The sequence below is a fragment of the Cydia amplana genome, chromosome 9, assembly GCF_948474715.1.
Source record: "Cydia amplana chromosome 9, ilCydAmpl1.1, whole genome shotgun sequence".
Lineage (NCBI taxonomy): Eukaryota > Metazoa > Arthropoda > Insecta > Lepidoptera > Tortricidae > Cydia > Cydia amplana.
The window spans coordinates 6,665,050-6,684,783 of record NC_086077.1 but is presented as its reverse complement, the minus strand read 5'-3'; the positions used below and the strand labels follow the sequence as shown (position 1 = coordinate 6,684,783).

General features: G+C 45.0%; 3 protein-coding genes across 3 annotated transcripts in view; 2 read left to right on the top strand and 1 right to left on the bottom strand.

The window, feature by feature from the left end:
• The first annotated feature begins 518 nt into the window (after nt 1–518).
• LOC134650991 (DNA excision repair protein ERCC-6-like) lies at nt 519–3,729 on the top strand. The gene has a single exon (XM_063505958.1). The coding sequence runs from the start codon at nt 581–583 to the stop codon at nt 3,602–3,604; it is 3,024 nt and encodes a 1,007-aa protein (XP_063362028.1). The 5' UTR covers nt 519–580; the 3' UTR covers nt 3,605–3,729.
• Nucleotides 3,730–4,237: 508 nt separating this feature from the next.
• Nucleotides 4,238–6,514, top strand: LOC134650990 (dual specificity mitogen-activated protein kinase kinase 6). Its single transcript, XM_063505957.1, has 3 exons — nt 4,238–4,580; nt 4,712–4,877; nt 5,502–6,514. Exons 1-3 carry the CDS (start codon nt 4,519–4,521, stop codon nt 6,276–6,278), a joined length of 1,005 nt encoding a protein of 334 aa, XP_063362027.1. The 5' UTR covers nt 4,238–4,518; the 3' UTR covers nt 6,279–6,514.
• A 378-nt stretch (nt 6,515–6,892) lies between these two features.
• Nucleotides 6,893–19,734, bottom strand: part of LOC134651008 (transmembrane protein 94) — a 47,213-nt gene continuing 34,371 nt past the window's right edge. The window contains exons 23-30 of the mRNA XM_063505978.1: nt 18,725–18,775; nt 16,213–16,335; nt 15,296–15,460; nt 11,419–11,504; nt 11,000–11,190; nt 8,807–8,900; nt 8,060–8,236; nt 6,893–7,209 (exon numbers count right to left, since the gene is read on the bottom strand). Coding sequence (XP_063362048.1) covers nt 7,137–7,209; nt 8,060–8,236; nt 8,807–8,900; nt 11,000–11,190; nt 11,419–11,504; nt 15,296–15,460; nt 16,213–16,335; nt 18,725–18,775 — 960 coding nt within the window. The 3' untranslated portion in view covers nt 6,893–7,136. The remainder of the gene's footprint in view (nt 7,210–8,059; nt 8,237–8,806; nt 8,901–10,999; nt 11,191–11,418; nt 11,505–15,295; nt 15,461–16,212; nt 16,336–18,724; nt 18,776–19,734) is intronic.

The window sequence follows — 19,734 nt, the reverse complement described above, 5'->3', positions numbered from 1 at the left end:
GAGCTGCCAGATCGTAGAATTGGATACGAAATTCGTATAATGGAATTTTTTTCGTATCTATTACGTATAGGTGGTCAATCGGTATAATTGAATACGAAAAAAAAACACCGATGTCAAATTACTGACAATACTTCAAAAACAGTGTGTCAATACTGTTATAAAATTTAATGGAACCGTACGGCAACGTCAGGGCTATAATTGCAAAAATCGAAGATCGCAAATTGCGGGCGTCCCTCTCTGTCACTCTTATTACGCCTTCAGAGGAGTAAAAGAGAAAGACCCCCGCAATTTGCGAATTACGGCCCTCGCGGTAAGACCCCAGTTTTTCAAAATATCGATTTAATATTAATCGTTTTTTTTTAATTGTGTTCTCGTATAATGCAATCGAATTTCGTATAATTGCAGGCGCTGGATCGTATAATCAAAAATTATGTACTGGTGGCAGCCCTGAGTGTAGAATTTGTGTTGGTTGATGAATTTCGATTGTGTTGCTGTTGTTCACATGTCAATTTCTCTGTAATGTTATTGTTATTGCACCATGTTAACATTTATTATTTCGCCGCAAAGCTGAATGTAAATAATGGTTGATATCAATAAATACCTCGAAAGTCAACTGGCGCTTGCCAAGCAAAAATGTGACATAAAAACGAGCTCTAAAAAGACTTCGGTGTCAGAGAAAAGTAAGGTGGCCGCCGAATTAATATCTAAGAAACAGGACAAAACTTTGGTGAATAAAAAATGTTCTAATTCTAAACATGATCTGAGGGATAATGTAGACGTATCACATGCTCCTACTCCTAGTACATCTGCGGCGCGGGACTCTGATGAAGGCAGTGAATATTTACCTTCTGGCGAAGACGAAGAGGACGCGGAGATTCCTAACATTAACATCCCTGCATTCCCCACTACGTCGCGCACCAAACAAAACTACAAGAAAATAATAGATGACGGTGACACACATTTCTACAATGAAAGGTTAGAAAACTGGAAAAAAAACCTTGCAGCAGCTCGCGCTGGAAATTATGAAGGAGAATCAATGTCTGCAGATATCAACCATGTTCTAGATGGCAACAGGGACGTGGATGAATTACATGAACTGCAAAATGGTCTTAATGTCCCTACTTACATTTGGAAGCAATTGTACAAGTATCAAAAGATTGGTGTCAAGTGGTTATGGGAGTTGCATCAGGTGCAGTCTGGAGGTTTACTTGGAGATGAGATGGGATTAGGAAAAACTGTACAAATTATAGCATTCCTAGCTGGATTGTCCAAGACCCACCTTGGCAGCTGGGGTGGACTCGGTCCGTCCATAATTGTGGCGCCGGCCACTGTTATTTTCCAGTGGGTAACACACTTTCACTACTGGTGTCCTTACATCAGAGTTGCTGTGCTTCACCACTCTGGCTCTCACTCTGGAAATCACAACAGACTTATTCGGGATCTGCATGATTCTCATGGCATCTTACTCATAACATATGCTGGTGTTGTCAAATATAGCAAAGACCTAATGGCCAGAAAATGGCATTACATGATATTGGATGAAGGACACAAGATAAGGAATCCTGAAACTCAAGTTAGTAAGCTTGTTAAGAAATTTCAGACACCTCACAAATTACTAATTACTGGATCTCCTATGCAGAATAGTTTACAAGAACTTTGGTCGTTATTTGACTTCATGAGGCCTGGCCTTCTTGGTACTTATAATGCATTTATGGAACATTTCGCTCAACCAATAACCCAAGGAGGATATGCCAATGCCACTGAATTCCAAGAAGCAACAGCTTTCGAAATTGCAAAAGCACTTAAAAATATGATCACACCATACATGTTGCGCAGAACCAAAGCAGAAGTGCAGGAGCATATAAAACTGCCTGAGAAAAATGAACAAGTACTTTTCTGTGCACTTAGCCAGGAACAGAGGGACCTGTATATGGGTTATCTCATGAGTTCAACTGTAAGGAGTATTCTAGATAAAGAAAGCAGATATGGTGATCCACTGAGAGCCAGAGTATTAGTTGCTCTATCGACATTAAGAAAAATCTGCAATCATCCTGATCTATACTTATATGAAGCACAAGAGGAATGCGAAAAAATTGATGAACAATCTTTTGGTTCTTGGAAAAGGTCTGGTAAAATGACAGTAGTACATTCTCTTTTAAAGATATGGCAGAAGCAAGGCCACAGAGCCTTGATATTTTCACAATCAAGAGCAATGTTATGTTTACTGGAACAGTATTTACAAAACCAAGATTATAAATACTTAAAAATGGATGGCACAGTGAATGTTGGTATTAGACATAGTCTAATTAAGACCTTCAATGAAAATCCAGAATATCTGGTATTCCTGGCAACGACACGAGTGGGAGGCTTAGGAGTGAATCTAACAGGGGCTGATAGAGTCATTATTTATGACCCTGATTGGAATCCAGCCACAGACAGCCAAGCCAAAGAAAGAGCTTGGAGAATTGGTCAGCAGAGAAATGTAACTGTGTATAGACTTTTATCTGGAGGAACCATTGAAGAAAAAATATACCAAAGGCAAATATTCAAACATTTTCTAAGCAATAAAATACTAATAGATCCAAATCAGAAGAATGTTCTAACAACTAGCACATTACAAGGTCTTTTCACTTTCGATGAACTAAATTGCGATGGAGATACTGAAACTGCAGCTCTTTTTAAACATACAAAGGTTAATGTGAATCATGGAAAACAAGAAACAAATAACCAAGTACCTAAAAACAGTAGAGACTCTATATCAAAAAAGAAATTAGAAGAAATGAGAAGAAGAGCTAGAGAAATAAGCAGAAACATTGCAAGTAATGTTAAACCAAAAACCTCAGCAGATGCAGAAGATCCTCGAGAAAAATACAAGAAAAAAAGAGACCTCCTTTTAAATCCCCCTGTAGTCCATCCACCAGAAATAAATCTAATTGATGACAAAGTAACCAATGTTCCATTTGACAGTGTTTTATCAGAGATAGATATTATTAACATGCACTCCAAGAAGGATTATGAAGAAAATTTACTCAAAGAGGCACTTAAATCCAAAGAGACCGAATTAGAGGAGGGTGAAGTGTCTGGTGATGGAGATGATATTATGCTAAATGTAGATATGATAAACAATTCTGGTAACCCAGAAATTGTTAGTGGTCGTGAAGGTTCTAAGCACAAAAAAGAATCATCAATACCATTAGAAATCGTACCTGATAGTAAAATAGAGAATGAGATTCACAGTGAAATGAATTATCAATCAAACCCACCAGAAAATGTACCTAATATTGAAGATAGCAAAACTTCTCGTAAGCATCACAAATCAAAGCGCAAAAGAAAACATTTCTCAGACATTTCTGAACCAGAAATAGAGAACTTGATAGCTGTGAAGAAGGTCAAGAGGAAAAAAAGTAAGAAAGATATAGAAAAGCATCACAATGACGACGACTACGTTTTGAGCAAGTTGTTCGCAAAAGCTGGAGTAAAGAATGCATTACAGCATGATGTAGTGGTAGGTTTGGCTGAAAAAGAGAAGAGACATAGGTTGAAAGAAGAAGCTACGAAAAGAGCGAGACGCGCAGTTAGAGCTGTAAAGTTCTCTACAAAGTAATCTCAATTATAACAATTGTAGTTTAAGTAACATGTTAACTAATTGTTTTGATATTTTTATATTACTTATGTAATATGTTTAATGCCTCATTGGGCTCGATTTTGCTTTTATGTATGAATAAAAATGTATACAGTAAAGTAAAACGATCACTTTGTTTTATTAGCATGATCGCTTCTAGCAACTAGCACAGACGGAAAGTAATCGTTCCCTCTGTGCCTACCCCATGGTCCCCATGTGGCCAAAGAATACATCCCTAAGGGCCACCTCATACTAGCGTATTTTAAGCGTCTGCGCTATGGGAAATGGCGTCGCTTAGCGGTTGCGCCAACTAACGTTGCGTCGAGCATCGGCAGCAGCCATAAACTTGACTAGACGCCGACGCTCGGGAACCGCTAGTGTGAGGTGGATCTAAAACCAATAACGAAGTTGGAAGGTGGCCACAAAGATAATATGACCACTACGTTTGTTAGGACGATTGAATTTTGAACAAAAGCGTTTTAAGTTGGTTTTGAGGAGCTAATAGAATTTTTTTCCTCAGTGAACTCTTTTTCGCTGGTAATTCAAAATAATATATGAAGCTGGTAACTTTTTTTATGAATGAATGAGTGGGTGGATGTAGCAACACTTAACACTTGCCCACTAATGTCAAATCCGTAGGTATGTGCTCTACTGGAATATTTTGAGATATTTTTATATTTGATTTGATTATGAAAATTGCTTAAATTCATGCGCGTTAACAAAGTTGTCGCAGGAATAATGATGTGGAGTTATAATTGACATGTAAATAGTTGAATTATTAGCGTAATACGGTAGATCCAGCGCCTGCTTCCACAGGACGCTAGGCTGTGTATTCGTCAATTTTGGCCGTGTATAAGCTAATTTACGTTAGTTAAATTATTGAAAAAGTGATCAATATGTCTGGCGGGAAAAAAAAGCCATCCGGCTTCATCTTCAAGAAGGAGGAGGAAGTGACGGTGTAAGTAATTCTTGTACATTATTGACTTGCTACATTTCCGTTCAAAATTACTAAAATAAACTTATTTTGACTTATCAGTTACGTATAATGTGTTATAGATATGTTATTCGATTATGTTTATCCATTTTTAGTACGCCTCCTCGTAACTTGGACAAGCAGACTACTATAACTGTGGACGATAAAACATTTACGGTGCATGCTGATGATCTAGTCAAGATCTGTGACCTGGGCCGCGGCGCGTACGGCATTGTCGAGAAAATGCTGCACCGGCCCAGCAACACCACCATGGCTGTCAAGGTAAAACCCCAAGGTCAAAAGGTTATGTTTTTTGTTTGCTTCCCATTTGTTATTTTTTAAATACCAGTGTCACTGGCCACTGGCCAGTAATAAGAATGTATGTAGGGAGTTTTTCTGCCAGTTTTTCAGCAAATAGTTAATAATGCTTAAGTTCTTCCAGTTTATGTTGGAGATAGTATGGCTTTCTTATCTAGTTTTCATTATTATTTAAAATAAAAATAACCTAAACTATTACAATAGTCAGACCAGACTAAGGGTGGTATTCCACCTGTCCAATATTTGATCAAATGTGCATTGCATCCCACTCTCTAATTAAGCAAAATGTGTGACACAAATACAAATACCTAAATAAATATTATAGGGACATTCTTACACAAATTGACTAAGTCCCATAGTATGCACAAGGATCTCTAGAACTGAATCAGCAGCGCAGTTTGACTTCTGATCCTTGTAGTGGTGCCATGTTGCCAGGCTGAAAAGTGGTGCTGGGGGGGTCCTCAGCCCTTTGAATTTCCCCTTTACAACTGTCATACATTCACCACCAAAAAATTACACCTTTTTTAATTCCAAAGAAGAAAAAAAACAAAAAAATTTTACTCATACTAGACTTTATTCTTGTTTTAGCGTATCACAGCAACATTTAACACACAGTCCCAAGAGCTGAAGCGGCTGCTAATGGACTTGGACGTGTCCATGCGCGCCAGCGCGTGCCCCTACACCGTGCACTTCTACGGAGCCATGTTCCGCGAGGGCGACGTCTGGATCTGCATGGAAGTCATGGACATGAGCCTCGACAAGTTCTACGCTAAAGTCTACAAGAACAACCGGACTATACCTGAGAACATACTTGGTAAAATAGCTTTCTCTGTTGTCAGCGCCTTGCACTACCTCCACTCAAAACTCAAGGTGATCCACAGAGATGTGAAGCCTTCTAATATATTGATCAATAGAAAGGGAGAAGTCAAAATGTGCGACTTCGGTATATCGGGTTACTTAGTTGATTCTGTTGCTAAAACTATTGATGCAGGATGCAAACCATACATGGCTCCCGAGAGGATTGATCCTACGGGCAATCCTGGCCAATATGATATACGTAGTGATGTTTGGTCTTTAGGAATATCTATGATAGAACTAGCTACAGGTCAATTCCCGTATAATACCTGGGGCACGCCATTTGAGCAGTTAAAACAAGTGGTCAAAGACGACCCGCCCAGTCTTCCAAAAGATCAATTTTCAGCAGATTTTGATGATATGATCACACAGTGCCTGAAGAAAGATTACAAGCTGAGGCCCAACTATGACGCCTTGCTCGCTCACCCGTTCTGCCAAGAGCACAGTCAGAAAGAGACAGACGTCTGCTCTTTCGTCATAGAGATATTAGACTTGCCCGAAGACTCCTAGTACCGGCGAAAATATTTTCTTACCTCTAAGTACAAGTGTTTAGTTACTAACATTAGCGTAGGAACGGAAAATGCAATTAAAAATTGTTATTAACAAATGTAACTAGTGTTGATTTGTATTAATCATGTAATTAGCATAGTTAACGAGGATGTCGAACGAAACGGTCGCCGATGACTGCTGTGTATAATGTACATCACAAATTACTTAGTCTAAAATAAACGATGTATTTGTTTCGATGGTCTTGTATTATTCAATAAAATACGTACCTACCACCTCTTTGCAAAACAATCGCAACTTGGATCTAATTTTGCTTGGCTCATACATTGGGCCATAAAAACGGGAAAAAATAACCTAGTTTCTGATTGTGATAATTTGGCTTTAGCCGTTCCCTACGTAATTTGGGCTATACCGAAACAGTGAGCATTTTTTATAAGTTATAAGTACTAACTTACGTGTATAACTTCTACATTAGATTAGAAATATTTTCCGACTTGTGTATATTGTCGGAAAACTATCGTTTGCTGCCTGAAAATGAGTAAAATGACCGCTTCTCAAAGCAAATATAGCGTGGGTATGTATTGCTGAGGGAGGAATAATTTATCATTAAAAACATGTTTATGTTGGAAATATTTATTGTAATAATTTGTATGTTTATCAAAAACAGCGTACTGTAAAACAGTAAGTACAAAATAGAGCGCAATATAAATAATTAATAAGTACTATGTCACTTTTCCTTAACTTAAAACAGTTTCAGCAGCTTAGGCCTCGTCAGGGCTCGGGTTGCCAACCGACCGGTGGTTGGCTTTAGTGGCCCCGAGCCAAAACACGAAAAACGTTCACAAATATTAGTAAAATTGACTAGAAAGGAGAGTTCATGCCCAGTTTCGTCCCGAAGTCCAATCGGGCTCGTCTTTGATTTCGCACGTCGGCCCTGAAAACAAATCAAAAAAACATTAAGATTATTAGAAATTATAGTCTTCAAAACACAGCAACATTTAAATAATCCCTACACTTTGCACTTTTTGTGGGTTGTGCCTTTGTGTTCTACAGACTCCATCAAATATATCGGAACGGTCAAGGCGCTCACAGATATCTGAACACGCCTCTATTGTCAAGGCGTTAGAGTGCTTGTTCAGATATTGTGAACACCTTTGCCGCCCCGAATATATCTGATAGTGAGGGTTATTCCCACTAGTTACCACCAAGTATACTATACTATTTATGCTGTTTTTATACTGTATAGCTGGTCAAGCAAATCTTGTCAGTAAAAAAGGCGCGAAATTCAAATTTTCTATGGGACGATATCCCTTCGCGCCAACATTTTTCAAATTTGCCGCCTTTTTCTACTGACAAGATCTGCTTGACCAAGTATATTTAACTCTAACAAAATTTTGGTGGTAACTACTGGGAATAACCGATGGCGACTGTACAAAATAACAGGTGTATGTAGGTATAGGTGAACCAGGATTTATTGAGGGTGCGCCATGTTGCGGAATTTCACTGGAACTAATTTTTTCATACTACGCTGAATTGTCACCCTATACATGAGAATAACAGCGCCCTCTTGACAATTATCATATATTACTGGTCAGGCTATAACTACAGGTCGTAATCGGGGCGAGCATTTTAACAGTGGTTAATCTTTAAACCTTATACCGCCAAAGATGTCAACTGACGCGCGCGGCTACATCCCAATATCAACCTTCGTGCATTCCGACAAGGTTCACGATGACGCGCCGCGCAGGATTAGCGTGGCGTGGAATATAATGGCGTCGACTCACTTGATTTCCTGCCACTTGATGAGCTCGTTAAGCGCGAACACGGCGAGAATCGAGCCTCCGTAGCCGAGCGCCAGCCGCCAAGGAACGTGGTAGCGCAACGAGCATAGCTCCCAGTTCTCACAGGAGCCGTAGTTGCGTCGCAGCATGAACAGGCTTATGGCAGCTTGGAGGAGTATTCTGAAACATCGACATTGTATTATTGGCATTATTACTACTTTGTCGACTCACAACATCGGACGAATTGGACGAAAGTTTGGTACCTACGTAGTAGCAAAGAGTTTGGGTCTCCCCACAAATATCGACACAAAAGCCGATAGAAAAAAGCTTTATGTCTGCGCGATAGGAGCGGAAAAGTCGCCGTTCGGCTTGGCATCGGCTTTTGCCGATTCCGCGTCGATATATGTGAGGGGACCTTTATTGATTGTGGAAGAGGTGTAAAGTCTTAAGAAATAATTAAATAATGGGGCGCGAGAAGCGGTCCACTATCATCTAAGTCAGGGGTCCCCAAACTTATTGACCCGAGTCCCCGCGAGTGTCCCGCGTCTAAACCTCCGCTTCGTTTTCGCAGGCTGAATAATATGTACCTAATAAGTCTCTTTTCGTGGACCGGATTGTACGAAATTTGACTTCTTTCGCGGGCCGGAACCAGCCCACGGGCCGTAGTTGGAAAGCCCTGCTCTAACTCTGAGTCTACATAGACGGTAATGAATAAGCGTATTAGATATGTAGGTATAATACGTCACTTACAGAACGAGCACGGCGACGGACCACACTTTGTTGCTCCAGAAGCAACGCTGCCAAATGGAAGATTGTCGATGTATGAAAGACAACGATATTACAACTGAGGACAAAGAAAAAATATTTAATAGAAATTAATTGCCACTAGGTATATTCAAGCGGAATTATTTTTAGGCGGTCTTAACAATGGATGTGGATGCTCACGCTGTTCCTGTGAGCGAGCGGGTCATCGCTATTTACGTACATAGTGCTGCCTCGTTCACGCAACGCACAATCGTCTTCAGTTTTCCTGGTCAAGTCGTGGGCTTCAGAACAGTTGCCACGTTGACTGTTGTTGTGAATGTGTCAACTTACTTAAATACAAAGTGAGCAATGTTAGTGTGATGTGCTGCGCCAGATAGAACCCGTCGTGGAAGTCGTCGCCCCAGCCGTACCAGCTCTTCCTTGTCAAGTCGTGGGCTTCAGAACAGTTGCCACGTAGACTGTTGTTATGAATGTGTAAACTTACTTAAATGCGAGGTGAGCAATGCCAGTGTGATGTGCTGCGCCAGACAGAACCCGTCGTAGAAGTCGTCGCCCCAGCCGTGCCAGCTCTTCCTGGTCAAGTCGTGGGCTTCAGAACAGTTGCCACGTTGACTGTTATTGTGAATGTGTCAACTTACTTAAATGCGAGGTGAGCAATGCTAGTGTGATGTGCTGCGCCAGACAGAACCCGTCGTAGAAGTCGTCGCCCCAGCCGTGCCAGCTCTTCCTGGTCAAGTCGTGGGCTTCAGAACAGTTGCCACGTTGACTGTTATTGTGAATGTGTCAACTTACTTAAATGCGAGGTGAGCAATGCTAGTGTGATGTGCTGCGCCAGACAGAACCCGTCGTAGAAGTCCTCGCCCCAGCCGTGCCAGCTCTTCCTGGTCAAGTCGTGGGCTTCAGAACAGTTGCCACGTTGACTGTTGTTGTGAATGTGTCAACTTACTTAAATGCGAGGTGAGCAATGCTAGTGTGATGTGCTGCGCCAGATAGAACCCGTCGTAGAAGTCGTCGCCCCAGCCGTGCCAGCTCTTCCTGGTCAAGTCGTGGGCTTCAGAACAGTTGCCACGTTGACTGTTATTGTGAATGTGTCAACTTACTTAAATGCGAGGTGAGCAATGCTAGTGTGATGTGCTGCGCCAGATAGAACCCGTCGTAGAAGTCGTCGCCCCAGCCGTACCAGCTCTTCCTGGTCAAGTCGTGGGCTTCAGAACAGTTGCCACGTCGACTGTTGTTATGAATGTGTCAACTTACTTAAATGCGAGGTGAGCAATGCTAGTGTGATGTGCTGCGCCAGATAGAACCCGTCGTAGAAGTCGTCGCCCCAGCCGTGCCAACTCTTCCTGGTCAAGTCGTGGGCTTCAGAACAGTTGCCACGTCGACTGTTGTTATGAATGTGTCAACTTACTTAAATGCGAGGTGAGCAATGCTAGTGTGATGTGCTGCGCCAGATAGAACCCGTCGTAGAAGTCGTCGCCCCAGCCGTGCCAGCTCTTCCTGGTCAAGTCGTGGGCTTCAGAACAGTTGCCACGTCGACTGTTGTTATGAATGTGTCAACTTACTTAAATGCGAGGTGAGCAATGCTAGTGTGATGTGCTGCGCCAGATAGAACCCGTCGTAGAAGTCGTCGCCCCAGCCGTGCCAACTCTTCCTGATCAAGTCGTGGGCTTCAGAACAGTTGCCACGTTGACTGTTGTTATGAATGTGTCAACTTACTTAAATGCGAGGTGAGCAATGCTAGTGTGATGTGCTGCGCCAGATAGAACCCGTCGTAGAAGTCGTCGCCCCAGCCGTGCCAGCTCTTCCTGGTCAACTCGTGGGCTTCAGAACAGTTGCCACGTTGACTGTTGTTATGAATGTGTCAACTTACTTAAATGCGAGGTGAGCAATGCTAGTGTGATGTGCTGCGCCACATAGAACCCGTCGTAGAAGTCGTCGCCCCAGCCGTGCCAACTCTTCCTGATCAAGTCGTGGGCTTCAGAACAGTTGCCACGTTGACTGTTGTTATGAATGTGTCAACTTACTTAAATGCGAGGTGAGCAATGCTAGTGTGATGTGCTGCGCCAGATAGAACCCGTCGTAGAAGTCGTCGCCCCAGCCGTGCCAACTCTTCCTGGTCAAGTCGTGGGCTTCAGAACAGTTGCCACGTTGACTGTTATTGTGAATGTGTCAACTTACTTAAATGCGAGGTGAGCAATGCTAGTGTGATGTGCTGCGCCAGATAGAACCCGTCGTAGAAGTCGTCGCCCCAGCCGTGCCAGCTCTTCCTGGTCAAGTCGTGGGCTTCAGAATAGTTGCCAACGTTGATTGGATACACGATCCAGCAGGCTGTCGCGTTGGTTGCTTCGGATATTTGCTCGCAGAACGATCTGTAAGAATAGTATACTTTAGTTTGGTATTTATTTAAGTTCGCGTCTTATTGGGTCAATTATCATCATGACCTTAATGGGTTTGAGTTTAAGTCCACTTTAAAAACATATGAAAACATCAAGATTTTCATAAATAATAACTACGATGGATTTTATCACCGTCCCCAAAAGGCTTAAAAAATGGAGTTAATTTTGGTATGTTGGTTATGCCAATGTGTAAATAGGTACCTCAGTGTGAATCCATAGAGCACTAGTATGGAGATGACGGAGGGGAGGAATTTGCATGCGTAGCACCAGAATACGAATAGGATCATCTGGGGACAAAATTACGTGTTAAAGCGTTTGTAACGCAACATCCTCTAAGATTAAAAAAAAAATATCTCGTTTTATTTTATTTCAATCTTGTATTTGAAATCACATTCGTAATGTAGCCTCTGTCGTGGATTTCAAAACTATATCCCAGACTCGAGTGCGCGCGACATCCATTCGAATTTAGCGGGTGTACTACTAAAAGTAAAAGTTCCTCATATAGTAACCTATTAACGTAGTCTCAACGTCGCATCAAGTAAAGAGTCTGCGAGTGCTTTTTAGGAATAGACTGGTAATGCAGTGAGCAACGGAGTGTTGCTTGTATGCGACATCTAGTACCGTCAGTATCAAAAGTTGCGGATCAGCCTACCTTCAAAAGTACATATCTATTGCTATTCTCAACAGCTTAAAAAAAGAAAACCCTATTCAACAATCAGACAGTAACTTAATACTGCTTAATGAGAGCCGTAGACATTTATCTCTATTTGGAATAGAAGGTGGCAGATACTTTTGGCGCTTTGTTTCATCCGTTATTATTGATGCTATCTGTAGTAGCTCCTCACCCGCTTGTGCGCCGCGAGCTGCGGTCTCGTGGCGGCGCGCTGCATGACCGCAGCGTCGACGGGCGCGAACGCTAACGCAGTCCCGAGCAGAGCCGCGGCCACGCTGCTCAGTGCCGCGCCGCCCGCGCTCAATACTAGTGGCAGGAACGCGTATAGGGACCCGACCTGTACTAGCACCTCACCCGCTTGTGCGCCGCGAGCTGCGGTCTCGTGGCGGCGCGCTGCATGACCGCAGCGTCGACGGGCGCGAACGCTAACGCCGTCCCGAGCAGAGCCGCGGCCACGCTGCTCAGTGCCGCGCCGCCCGCGCTCAATACTAGTGGCAGGAACGCGTACAGGGACCCGACCTGGAAACTGTACTAGCACCTCACCCGTTTGTGCGCCGCGAGCTGCGGTCTCGTGGCGGCGCGCTGCATGACCGCAGCGTCGACGGGCGCGAACGCTAACGCCGTCCCGAGCAGAGCCGCGGCCACGCTGCTCAGTGCCGCGCCGCCCGCGCTCAATACTAGTGGCAGGAACGCGTACAGGGACCCGACCTGGAAACTGTACTAGCACCTCACCCGTTTGTGCGCCGCGAGCTGCGGTCTCGTGGCGGCGCGCTGCATGACCGCAGCGTCGACGGGCGCGAACGCCAACGCCGTCCCGAGCAGAGCCGCGGCCACGCTGCTCAGTGCCGCGCCGCCCGCGCTCAATACTAGTGGCAGGAACGCGTACAGGGACCCGACCTGGAAACTGTACTAGCACCTCACCCGTTTGTGCGCCGCGAGCTGCGGTCTCGTGGCGGCGCGCTGCATGACCGCAGCGTCGACGGGCGCGAACGCCAACGCCGTCCCGAGCAGAGCCGCGGCCACGCTGCTCAGTGCCGCGCCGCCCGCGCTCAATACTAGTGGCAGGAACGCGTACAGGGACCCGACCTGGAAACTGTACTAGCACCTCACCCGTTTGTGCGCCGCGAGCTGCGGTCTCGTGGCGGCGCGCTGCATGACCGCAGCGTCGACGGGCGCGAACGCCAACGCCGTCCCGAGCAGAGCCGCGGCCACGCTGCTCAGTGCCGCGCCGCCCGCGCTCAATACTAGTGGCAGGAACGCGTACAGGGACCCGACCTGGAAACTGTACTAGCACCTCACCCGTTTGTGCGCCGCGAGCTGCGGTCTCGTGGCGGCGCGCTGCATGACCGCAGCGTCGACGGGCGCGAACGCCAACGCCGTCCCGAGCAGAGCCGCGGCCACGCTGCTCAGTGCCGCGCCGCCCGCGCTCAATACTAGTGGCAGGAACGCGTACAGGGACCCGACCTGGAAACTGTACTAGCACCTCACCCGTTTGTGCGCCGCGAGCTGCGGTCTCGTGGCGGCGCGCTGCATGACCGCAGCGTCGACGGGCGCGAACGCCAACGCCGTCCCGAGCAGAGCCGCGGCCACGCTGCTCAGTGCCGCGCCGCCCGCGCTCAATACTAGTGGCAGGAACGCGTATAGGGACCCGACCTGGAAACATACACAATGACATGTCATCAAGTGATATAACTAGGTACCTACAGTGAGCAAATCAAATATACATACACCAATCGCATCGATATAGACAACAGAAATAGGAATAGGTATATAGATATAGTTATGTTATAATAAAATAAAATTCCCTGGCAGCAATGTATCTGTCAGTGAGCAACGGAGTGTTGCTTGTATGCGACATCTAGTACCGTCAGTATCAAAAGTTGCGGATCAGCCTACCTTCAAAAGTACATATCTATTGCTATTCTCAACAGCTTAAAAAAAGAAAACCCTATTCAACAATCAGACAGTAACTTAATACTGCTTAATGAGAGCCGTAGACATTTATCTCTATTTGGAATAGAAGGTGGCAGATACTTTTGGCGCTTTGTTTCATCCGTTATTATTGATGCTATCTGTAGTAGCTCCTCACCCGCTTGTGCGCCGCGAGCTGCGGTCTCGTGGCGGCGCGCTGCATGACCGCAGCGTCGACGGGCGCGAACGCTAACGCAGTCCCGAGCAGAGCCGCGGCCACGCTGCTCAGTGCCGCGCCGCCCGCGCTCAATACTAGTGGCAGGAACGCGTATAGGGACCCGACCTGTACTAGCACCTCACCCGCTTGTGCGCCGCGAGCTGCGGTCTCGTGGCGGCGCGCTGCATGACCGCAGCGTCGACGGGCGCGAACGCTAACGCCGTCCCGAGCAGAGCCGCGGCCACGCTGCTCAGTGCCGCGCCGCCCGCGCTCAATACTAGTGGCAGGAACGCGTACAGGGACCCGACCTGGAAACTGTACTAGCACCTCACCCGTTTGTGCGCCGCGAGCTGCGGTCTCGTGGCGGCGCGCTGCATGACCGCAGCGTCGACGGGCGCGAACGCTAACGCCGTCCCGAGCAGAGCCGCGGCCACGCTGCTCAGTGCCGCGCCGCCCGCGCTCAATACTAGTGGCAGGAACGCGTACAGGGACCCGACCTGGAAACTGTACTAGCACCTCACCCGTTTGTGCGCCGCGAGCTGCGGTCTCGTGGCGGCGCGCTGCATGACCGCAGCGTCGACGGGCGCGAACGCCAACGCCGTCCCGAGCAGAGCCGCGGCCACGCTGCTCAGTGCCGCGCCGCCCGCGCTCAATACTAGTGGCAGGAACGCGTACAGGGACCCGACCTGGAAACTGTACTAGCACCTCACCCGTTTGTGCGCCGCGAGCTGCGGTCTCGTGGCGGCGCGCTGCATGACCGCAGCGTCGACGGGCGCGAACGCCAACGCCGTCCCGAGCAGAGCCGCGGCCACGCTGCTCAGTGCCGCGCCGCCCGCGCTCAATACTAGTGGCAGGAACGCGTACAGGGACCCGACCTGGAAACTGTACTAGCACCTCACCCGTTTGTGCGCCGCGAGCTGCGGTCTCGTGGCGGCGCGCTGCATGACCGCAGCGTCGACGGGCGCGAACGCCAACGCCGTCCCGAGCAGAGCCGCGGCCACGCTGCTCAGTGCCGCGCCGCCCGCGCTCAATACTAGTGGCAGGAACGCGTACAGGGACCCGACCTGGAAACTGTACTAGCACCTCACCCGTTTGTGCGCCGCGAGCTGCGGTCTCGTGGCGGCGCGCTGCATGACCGCAGCGTCGACGGGCGCGAACGCCAACGCCGTCCCGAGCAGAGCCGCGGCCACGCTGCTCAGTGCCGCGCCGCCCGCGCTCAATACTAGTGGCAGGAACGCGTACAGGGACCCGACCTGGAAACTGTACTAGCACCTCACCCGTTTGTGCGCCGCGAGCTGCGGTCTCGTGGCGGCGCGCTGCATGACCGCAGCGTCGACGGGCGCGAACGCCAACGCCGTCCCGAGCAGAGCCGCGGCCACGCTGCTCAGTGCCGCGCCGCCCGCGCTCAATACTAGTGGCAGGAACGCGTATAGGGACCCGACCTGGAAACATACACAATGACATGTCATCAAGTGATATAACTAGGTACCTACAGTGAGCAAATCAAATATACATACACCAATCGCATCGATATAGACAACAGAAATAGGAATAGGTATATAGATATAGTTATGTTATAATAAAATAAAATTCCCTGGCAGCAATGTATCTGTCACCGTAAAATTGTAAACACTCGTCTGTATATAATCTCGCTAGTTAAATTATAAACTGACGGTAGGGAGATTATAAACTAACCTAACCTACGTTAGATTGTAAACTAACGGGTTCACAATCTTACGATGTCATATCTAACGCTAACATATATTATGCTAACAAAATACATAAACAGCTGACAGAAGGTTTTCAAAACCAACATTATTCCATGTAGTAATTTTCTAACCATCATTGAATAATTATTTAATTGTATTTAATTTACAAATTGTATAAGGTTGTACGGCAAAATAATCAAAATGATACAAAGTGGTGTTAGGTAATGAACCGCATGAACGCACTAGCACCTCTCTCTAAATTGTACCACCTCGATAAGCATGATACTTACGGGCTTTCATCTGACATCAGCGGGTTAATAAGAGCTGATTTAGACGGCGCGCGAACTCGTATACGATTTTAGTTACACTGCGGACCATTGAGGTGACATCAATTCAGATGACCGATTAAATGACGCAATGTAATGAAACTCGCATGCGAATTCTCGCACCGTCTAAATGAGCCCTAACAGCCTCAATACACTCACCTGCAGGACAGATATGAAGCACACAGCACACATCCAGAACTGCGTGGAGTTCCACAGGCAGGAGGTGAAGTGGCGCGACATCGTGATCAACGTGAACAGGGACACGTCCGCGTCACGCGTCATCTGGCAACGTCAACCAAATATGTACCGCGAAAATCGAAGTTCGTCAATTGCGGGCATTTTTCTCTGTCACTCTAATTACGTCTTAATGAGAGTAAAAGAGAAAGATCCCCGCAATTTGCGAATTTCGGTTTTCGCGGTAGCCCCCCTGATGTTTGGGATTTGTAAAGAAATCTTAAGTAATGATAGATAATGAAGAAGTAGTCGTAGGTTTTATCTAAGTTTTAGAGAAGCGTAAACAGATTTATTTATTTATTTATTGCACAAAAGAAAACCTTATAGCACAAAAGGCGGACTTAAGGCATTCTCTACCAGTAAACCTTAAGGTTAAATAAAATAATACCTATAAGTAGATACATTTTAAAGTACAACATACAGGTATTTATATTTTATTTTATAAATTACGACTAATCGACTAATTCACTATACTCGTTTACATATGTAATACCTATACAAAAGTTTGATAATAAAAATACGTAGTTTCAAGAGATCGGTAGGTATGCATTTAGTAGTTAGTGTGATTCTAGTAAGTACGCTAATACGGTTACAATGCATAACTGTCGGTCTGTAAGCAGGTTAATTTCGAATAATTAGGTATTAAATTCGGTCAATTTATTCATTTTGATATCTTCAATAATTATCATGGTACTTATTGAAATACGTCTTCATTTTATCAAATATGGTGCCCTTCCAATCCTGGCTATAAGCCATATCAAAGTGGTCCCACAGCGGATCCTCAATCTTGACGTACTCCAGCACGTTAGGAAGCTGATCCACAGCCCAATCCAAGTCCCTCGTGTCTACTAGATGGTCCGATTTGCCGATAAAAATTACGGCCGGCACCATCGTTGCTCCAAGATTGAATTCTGGCGGCTCAGGCGCCCCGTAAAATTCCGCATTGCGTTCAGATCCGTAATCAAACTTAACGAATTTTAGGTTGTTCATGGCCTGGCCGTACTTCGCCAGGTTTTGGATCGACGTCCCTGCTGGGTCATGCTGAAATACCTCTTTATAAGTATCTGCTGTAATGGAGCCCGGATGGGACGAATCTAATAAAGACAATCCCTTACTACAAAGAATCGCTGCCAGGGCTTTTACTTGGCAGAATGTACTTGCGCCTGTTTGAACAGGCATGCCTCTTGATAAAACCTCCCATATTCCTGCACTCTCTAGAAGCTTTTGCGCACTGTTTACGGCAATCGTTCCCGTTCTATAAAGTACAGATTTGGTGTAATATTGTCTTGTGGCTGGCGCTAAACCGACGAAGAGACTAATTTTGTCAGCGTATCCGGGCCTTTCTGAGTTCATGATAAAGAAAGCTCCAGCGCCTTGTGAAAAACCAATATAGATCAACTTTTGTGTGTTCGTGGCATCCAAGATATAGTCGACCATAGCCGGGACATCGTACATTCCCATTTCGTCGACTGAGAACTTCCAGAATTCCAAGTCTTTCTCGGGATTTAATTCCACATGTTTCCGGGAGTTATGGTTGCCGCGTGCATTTCCGAACCAGACGTCGTAGCATTCTTTAGCTAGGAGGAAACCCGGAGAATCGGATCCGGAGAGTATGAAATTTTCGGACGCTTCAAGGAGGTCATGCATTAAGAGTATCGGGGTTTTCTTAGCACATTTACTCCCGGACGGTATCCTGAACAAGGTCAGTATGTATCCATCGTTGGTTATAACTTGGTGTGTCTCAGTGTCGTAACCGTTCTCAGAGGCAAGTTGGTTAAAATCTTTGATGTTAGTGGTGAGACCCTCGAGAGGACGCGACGTTAGATCAGCCACAGCATTTACGACATTTAGTGCCGCTAGGGACTCTGTTATGAATAACAGAAGCAGAAAACCGTTTAGCGTAGTCCAAGCCATATTGTTAACTGACACCAATGTTACCTATTACAGACACCTCTGCAACTTTCAGATACATTTGACCTCAATATTTGTATGTACTCAAGTGGCAGGTTCAGGAAAGTTTATCTTCTTCAAGTCTTATTACGCAGTTATAAGGTTCAAACACGTAACATACATTTCATTGAACTTAATTCAGTATCATACAGTCATTATTTACATAGTGTTGCATATGTTTAACGACATATAGATACTTGACACAAACACGACGTTTTTGCAATAAAATTTTGCCATAGGAAACAGGAACTTACAGTAGGTATAAATAAATAACGCAAAATTAGTGGATTATGTCGGAAAAAGACACTTCTTCTACAGGTAAGGATCACACAGCGTATATTACGAAAGAATCACAAATATGTGCCTTAGTCCTAACAGGGCCTTTGTACAGAGTAGGTATAAAGAGACAAAACCTATATACTTACATAATATTTTCCATACTCTGGACTTAAGCCCTATTAGCACCAATCAAGGCAATAAAACCCACCTGTTTGCTGCAGTACTTGTTAAACGGCTGGTTTTGCCATTTGTTTTGTAACTTTTCCGGCAGCGTGCAAAATAATACACATTTTAAAGAAATACCCTAAGCAAAGGACTAAAATGGGCTTTTTCTAAAATAAATATCGAAAACCCGATTCTATCAAATCTGGACATTCTTGGGCTCATTCTACTCAGAATCGACAGCACTCTCCATCCTACCATTAAAAAAAGATGTCCCAAAATGTCCATTCCATTACGTCACGTTTTTAGTATGAGAAAAATTTTCACTTGTATGTAACGTGACGTAGTGGAATGTATAATTTTCAAACAAAATTTTGGGACAAGCTTTTTTATCATCAGGATTGAATATGCTAGTGATTCTGAGTTGAAAGAACCCAAAAACACCAGGATCTGGGAGAATCGGGTTTTCAATATTTATTTTAGAAAACGCCCAAATGCGTATAGTAGTGCAAATTATTGCAGGTGCAAATTTGACAGCTTGAGTAAATGGAACTGTACGGTGTCTTACATTTTGTGGTAACTGGATTGTCATAAGTTTGCGCTTGACAACCTAGTTACCACATACTGTACCTACAGTAGTACAGTAGGTACTACTTTACACGCCTTAGTATCACATAGTAAGGTTTAGTCGGCCACACACAATCAATTTAAAATCAACAAGTGCCGGGTAGAATTCAATTCATCTTTTATAGGCACAAAAATTACAATAGGTAATAAAAACTGATCGTAAATATGTTGTAATCTGTTTAGATACTATATGACATAGTCTACGTCAGAATATTTTTGAGTCTTCTTTTTACAATTCCTATTCAAGGCAAACGAACTCTTAGGACTCCCTAGAATTCAGATACTTGTTTACTGTCTCTTTTTCATTTAAGATTAAGTTTGTAAAAATGCATGTTTTTTATGAAATAAACAGATTACTTTTTTAATTTTTTCAGATATAAAAATGCCGAAAAGTGTAATAAACTAATAACTTCATAGAGTCTAACAATA